Below are 5,272 nucleotides of genomic sequence, written 5' to 3'. Positions count from 1 at the left end.
TAATTATGACAATGCCACAGTAATCAAAGATTAAAAGTGGAATTTGCTCTATATATATATATTCCTCATAATACATGCAATATAAATTTAAAAGTAAAAAACATTTAATTCTTATTTAAAAGCCAATTTAGGTAATGAAGCAATAAAAGTTAGTTGTATTTATAAGGAGGGGTAATTTTTCTAATCTAAATATAGTAAAGTACAACTAACCAATTAACATTTTTTTTTTCACAGACAAAAAGAGTATATATTAATCACCGCACCGCAACCCAACATTAATTAATTGTATAATTCTCCTCAAACTAGCTAGCCTGCACAACATGATGTGAAATTGGGACACAAAAATATTTCCCTTTTATGAAAAGTTTGCAACATTACTAGTCTAGCTAGCTGCTATTACTAGGGATTTAATTTGTTAACTTAATGCCTTTGTAAACTTTGCCCGCATAAGAAAAACAAAATTTCTCGCTTCAAATGTCTCGCACCATGACTCTGGGCCGATTTTTAGATTTTTGTGGTCCTGTTTGGGTAAATAAATAAGGTCCTATCAAAATTAAAATCTATAAAATTAATACCGTAATTTTATTATCTAAATATATAACAAAAAAAAATTCGTGCATCGCAGGCACACTGCACGGATAATTGAGCAATTATTTGCTCGAATTCAAGCAAGGATAACATAAAAAAACATAATCGATACAACCCATTTCATCAATTGCACTATATAATATTCGTTGTTATAATTTAAAGATTATAACAAATCTTTTCCGTGCAACGCACATGTAAAAATATAGATATTATGGAATAATAATAATAGTGTGCACAAGTTTTAAACCTTAGACCTCAAAGTTAAAATACAATAAATACATGTTCCTACCATTTCTTTATAAAGCCTTTAAGTTTAATTAAAAACTTTTAATTTTTATTTCTAAACTAATTAGGTAAAAATAAAATATTGAGCTTCTAAAATTTGGGGCCCTGTGCGGTAGCCCAACTTGCACAGCCCAAAATCCGGACCTGCCCTGACTCAACGCAATCGTTATGCGTTGGACCCGTGTCCAGCATGCATGCTGGACACGGGTAACAATGCCGTTAGACACTGTTATCTCTTTTTTTTTTCTTTTTTTTTTTTTTAAATTTCAGACTGCTTCATTATAGAAGTATATGTTCATAATTTTATTACTATATGTTAATAATTGTACATTCATAACTCCATAATTGTACGTTCATAACTCTATAACTGTACATTCATAACTCCATAATTGTACATTCATAACTCCATAACTGTACATTCATAACTCCATAATTGTACATTCATAATTTTCGAAGTTCTATGTTCACAATTTTAGAGCTCTATGTTCACAATTTTATCACTATATGTTCATAATTGTAAGTTCATAATGTCAGAGCTCTTTGTTCATAATTCGATCAATAACTGTACATGGAATAGATTCATAATCTCATAACTGTAGATTCATAACTCCATAACTGTAGATTCATAACTCTATAATTGTACATTCATAACTCTATAACTGTACATTCATAATCTTCGATGCTCTATATTCACAATTTTAAAGCTCCATGGTCATAATTTTATCACTACATGTTCATAATTGTAAGTTCATAATGTTAGAGCTCTGTGTTCATAATTTCATAATTCCATAACTGTACATTCATAACGGCATAACTGTACATTCATAACAGCATAACTGTACATTCATAATCCAAAAAAAAATAACGCCGTTAATGGCAAAACGCGCGCGATTTTTTTTTTTTTTTTTAAACTAAATGACGCGTTTTTTTTTTTAAAAAAACGACGTCGTTTTGGGAATTATGGACACGGGTCCAGGGCATAATTTGCCGACTCAACCAAATTGTCAGACATGAGTATTTAATTTGTTAACTTAACACCTGTTTAAACTTTGTTCACATAACAAGCGAAATTTCTCGCCCTAAAGGTTCCCACACTCTAACTCCACTTGATGGCATGCATAGGCATTTAATTTGTTATCTTAATGGGTGTGTAAACCTGAGCGTATAATGGTGGTCTGTTGTATTACCACAAAGCTGGGAATGAAGCACTGTGATTATAATTCCTTCCCACAGAAAACGCATAAACAAATACATACCTACTTTATTTTTCCATGCATGGAAGTTGATAGGTGACAGCCACCACATTCTAGTCTGTGTATGTCTGATCTGTGATCTCTGTGTATTAGATTAATGCCAAACCTTAAACATTAAGAAACTGAAGATTACCCCTCCAACCCCTAAAAAGCACTAAGCATAATTAAAAAAAATAATATACAGGGAAAGTGTGAGAACAGACCACCTACTATATGCTTCTACTATGTCTGTTTAATTTGATTCACCTACTTGCATGAATCTAACTACTATAAATAGAAAAAAGAATGCACACAAAGTGTAACTCAACCCTAAAAGTTTTTATGGATATATATCTAACTTTTAGACATTAAATTTACCTTCTCTTGGGTAGAAGCTTAAAAGGTCAAGTCCAATATCCTGCTATGGAAACATGACACTGCTGACATAGTGATAATCGTTTGATCCTGACAATTAGTATTATAGCATGTCACTACACGGATGCTAAGATTGTTGGATATTTTTGACGTAGTGATAAGTTAAAAGAATGTTGGAATTTTAATTTTTACTAGTAAAAAAATCTTGGTATAATTTATGCTGCTCTCCAGTGCTCCTACTACTATAAAGCCCCTCACTTTATTGTGCCTCCTTATATTCTCATTCTCTCTTGCTTTATCTCTCTCTCTCTCTCTCTTTCCTCCATTGTTGATGTGATTCTCCACTAACTTCACTACAAACCCATCTAACTTTACAAAAAGAGGGAAGTAAAGATCATATATCAAGAACACAGCAATGGTTTTTTCCTCTATTCCAGCTTATCTTGATCCAGCCAACTGGCAGCAGGTATTGGTTTTTCCCCCCCATTTTATGCTTCAATCCTCAAAAGATTAATATTCTTCTCACTTTTCTTCTTTTCTCAAACCCTCTTTAATTTTTGAATATACTTGATATCTAAGTTTCTCCTCTTTTAATCCCTTTGATCTTTGTTGTTGTTTGTGTAGCAGCTAAATCATCAAGTTGGAACGAGCATCCAAACGACACAGCTTCCTTCTGCGCAGCCGGCGGCGGTGGCGGCGGCGGCGGCTGCGCCGCCGCCGCCGCATGGAAGCGCGGGGACAATCCGGCCGGGATCCATGGCGGATAGGGCGAGGCTAGCCAACATGCCAATACCGGAGACTGCTCTGAAATGCCCTCGCTGCGAATCGACGAACACGAAGTTTTGCTATTTCAACAACTACAGCCTCACGCAGCCGCGGCACTTCTGCAAGACGTGCCGGCGGTACTGGACGCGCGGCGGCGCGCTGAGGAACGTCCCCGTCGGCGGCGGTTGCCGGCGGAACAAGAGGAGTGGTAAGGGGGGTAGTAGTAGTGGCGGTGGTGGTAGCGCTTCCAAGTCTCCTTCTAACAGTAGCGAGCGGCAGGCGGGTAGTAGCAGTTGCAGTGGTGTTTCCACTAGCAGTATTAATATATCCGGGAATTCCGCGGCCGGGTTGTTGGGCGGCGCGGGGCTCTCGCCGCAAATTCCGCCGATGCGGTTCATGTCGCCGTTAGGTCAACTCTCCGAGCACTATACCGCCGGGAATGATAATATTGGGCTCAACATAAATTACACCGGCCTTTCCGCCATGGCAGGTCGAGACAATTTTCCTTTCCAATTCGGAAACAATAACAACAACAATAATAATAGTAATAATAATAATAATCTACTCGGTCTGGGAGGCGGTGGCGGTGGCGGGCCTGGCGGAGGAGGAGGGCTTGCTTCGCTTTTGTCAGGTGGTATTGAGCAGTGGCGGCTTCAAACACCGATCCTCGGGGGACTGGATCTCTCCCCATCACCGGGACTGTACCAATTCCCGGGAGGTCCAGAGGCGGCGCCGTCAGGTTTTCTCGGCGGCGAGGCCAGCGAAACCAGGCCCAAGTTCACGAGTTCTTCGATGCTGACTACTCAGATGGCGTCGGTGAAAATGGAAGACCATAACAATCAAGAATCAAGTATGGCAAGGCAGCTGTTGGGGTTTCAACCGGGCAATGACCAGTGGGGCGGCGGCGGCGGGGGTGCCGCCGCCGCCTGGAGCGACGTTTCTGCTAGTTTCACTTCTTCGTCCACCAGCAATCGTTTATGATATTGGTGTTAAAGCCGAGTACAGTTCAGCATCCTGCCATCTAAACGTGGGTTAAAGTTGTTAGCCAGTGATCTGATAAGCGTTTAATCCTGACAATTGGAATGAAGTAAGAGTGTGTGGCCAAAACTCTCTTGCTTCTGCTCTTCATGTAGTGAAGCTTTTGAATTTTATGAGTGAAGCTTCAAAGTGTCAAATGGATGCAGGCATACACTACTTAAGAGCTGTTTGGGGAGGATTCTGATCTGGTTTTAACCCTAGAAGCTAAGATTTGCTAGTCTTAATTATATTTCTTGTTTTGCATTTTAGTTTGTAGTGGTAGCTCTCTTTGTTGTAGTATGTAGTGAAAATGGTTGGAGAAATTTGAGTGTTTAATTTTAATTTGGTGTTTCTTGTAGCATTTATTAATGTTTTATAATTAGGCATCATGATTTTATTAATTTTCAAATGAGATTCCTTGTCTTTGATGTCAATTCCAAATTTAGTCCTAGACTATTGTTTTTTGGACACTTTTAGTTCTTTCTCATGATTTTTTTTCTATTTTTAGTAAGAGCATTTTTGTCTATTCATATTTTTCTTTTTGTTATTTTTTCGGTTTCAACCAGTTTAATTGATTTAGAACTTTAGGTAACCTCTGATTTTTAGTGACCATATTTTTCAATCAATTTTTAGTAAAGTTCTAAATCAATTAAACTGATTGAAACCGAAAAAATAACAAAAGAAAAATATGAAGAGACAAAAATTTCCTTACTAAAAATAGAAAAAAATCATGAGAAAAACTAAAAGTGTCCAAAAAATGATAGTCTGAGATGTAAAATGACAAAAACGATTGTCTGGGACTAAATTTGAAATTATCACCAAAGACAAGAGACCTCCGGTGGAATTAACTCTTTTCATACTTTGCAACTAATTAAGTGTGCAAAGTTTTTTACTTTTACTCATATATATTCAATTAATGCCCTAGGCACACTTTAACTAGTAAATATATCAATGCAAAATAAGTTCATAAGTGTTAGAATCAAGCGATTATCAAACATTATAGCTAGTAT

The 5,272-nt window shown here is 37.2% G+C and overlaps 1 protein-coding gene across 6 annotated transcripts; it reads left to right on the top strand.

The window, feature by feature from the left end:
• Positions 1-2,756: 2,756 nt before the first annotated feature.
• LOC109182372 (dof zinc finger protein DOF5.1) lies at positions 2,757-4,647 on the top strand. 6 transcript variants are annotated; one of them, XM_019332541.1, is made up of 3 exons: positions 2,757-2,946; positions 3,108-3,160; positions 3,197-4,647. In XM_019332541.1, exons 1-3 carry the CDS (start codon positions 2,896-2,898, stop codon positions 4,224-4,226), a joined length of 1,134 nt encoding a protein of 377 aa, XP_019188086.1. In that variant the 5' UTR covers positions 2,757-2,895; the 3' UTR covers positions 4,227-4,647. The 6 variants fall into 6 exon arrangements, with proteins under 6 accessions (XP_019188086.1, XP_019188085.1, XP_019188084.1 ...); XM_019332540.1 differs by having other exon boundaries at positions 3,194-4,647; XM_019332539.1 differs by having other exon boundaries at positions 3,105-3,160.
• Positions 4,648-5,272: the final 625 nt, after the last annotated feature.

The sequence above is a fragment of the Ipomoea nil genome, unplaced genomic scaffold, assembly GCF_001879475.1.
Source record: "Ipomoea nil cultivar Tokyo-kokei standard unplaced genomic scaffold, Asagao_1.1 scaffold1043, whole genome shotgun sequence".
Classification (NCBI taxonomy): domain Eukaryota; kingdom Viridiplantae; phylum Streptophyta; class Magnoliopsida; order Solanales; family Convolvulaceae; genus Ipomoea; species Ipomoea nil.
Note: the sequence above shows the minus strand (reverse complement) of the source record. Positions and strands in the feature narration are given on the sequence as shown.

Coding starts and splice junctions, on each gene's coding strand:
- LOC109182372 (XM_019332535.1), top strand. CDS start 2,896: ATGGTTTTTTCCTCTATTCCAGCTTATCTTGATCCAGCCAACTGGCAG. Junction 2,947..3,104: donor ATCCAGCCAACTGGCAGCAG/GTATTGGTTTTT, acceptor TTGTTTGTGTAG/CAGCTAAATCATCAAGTTGG.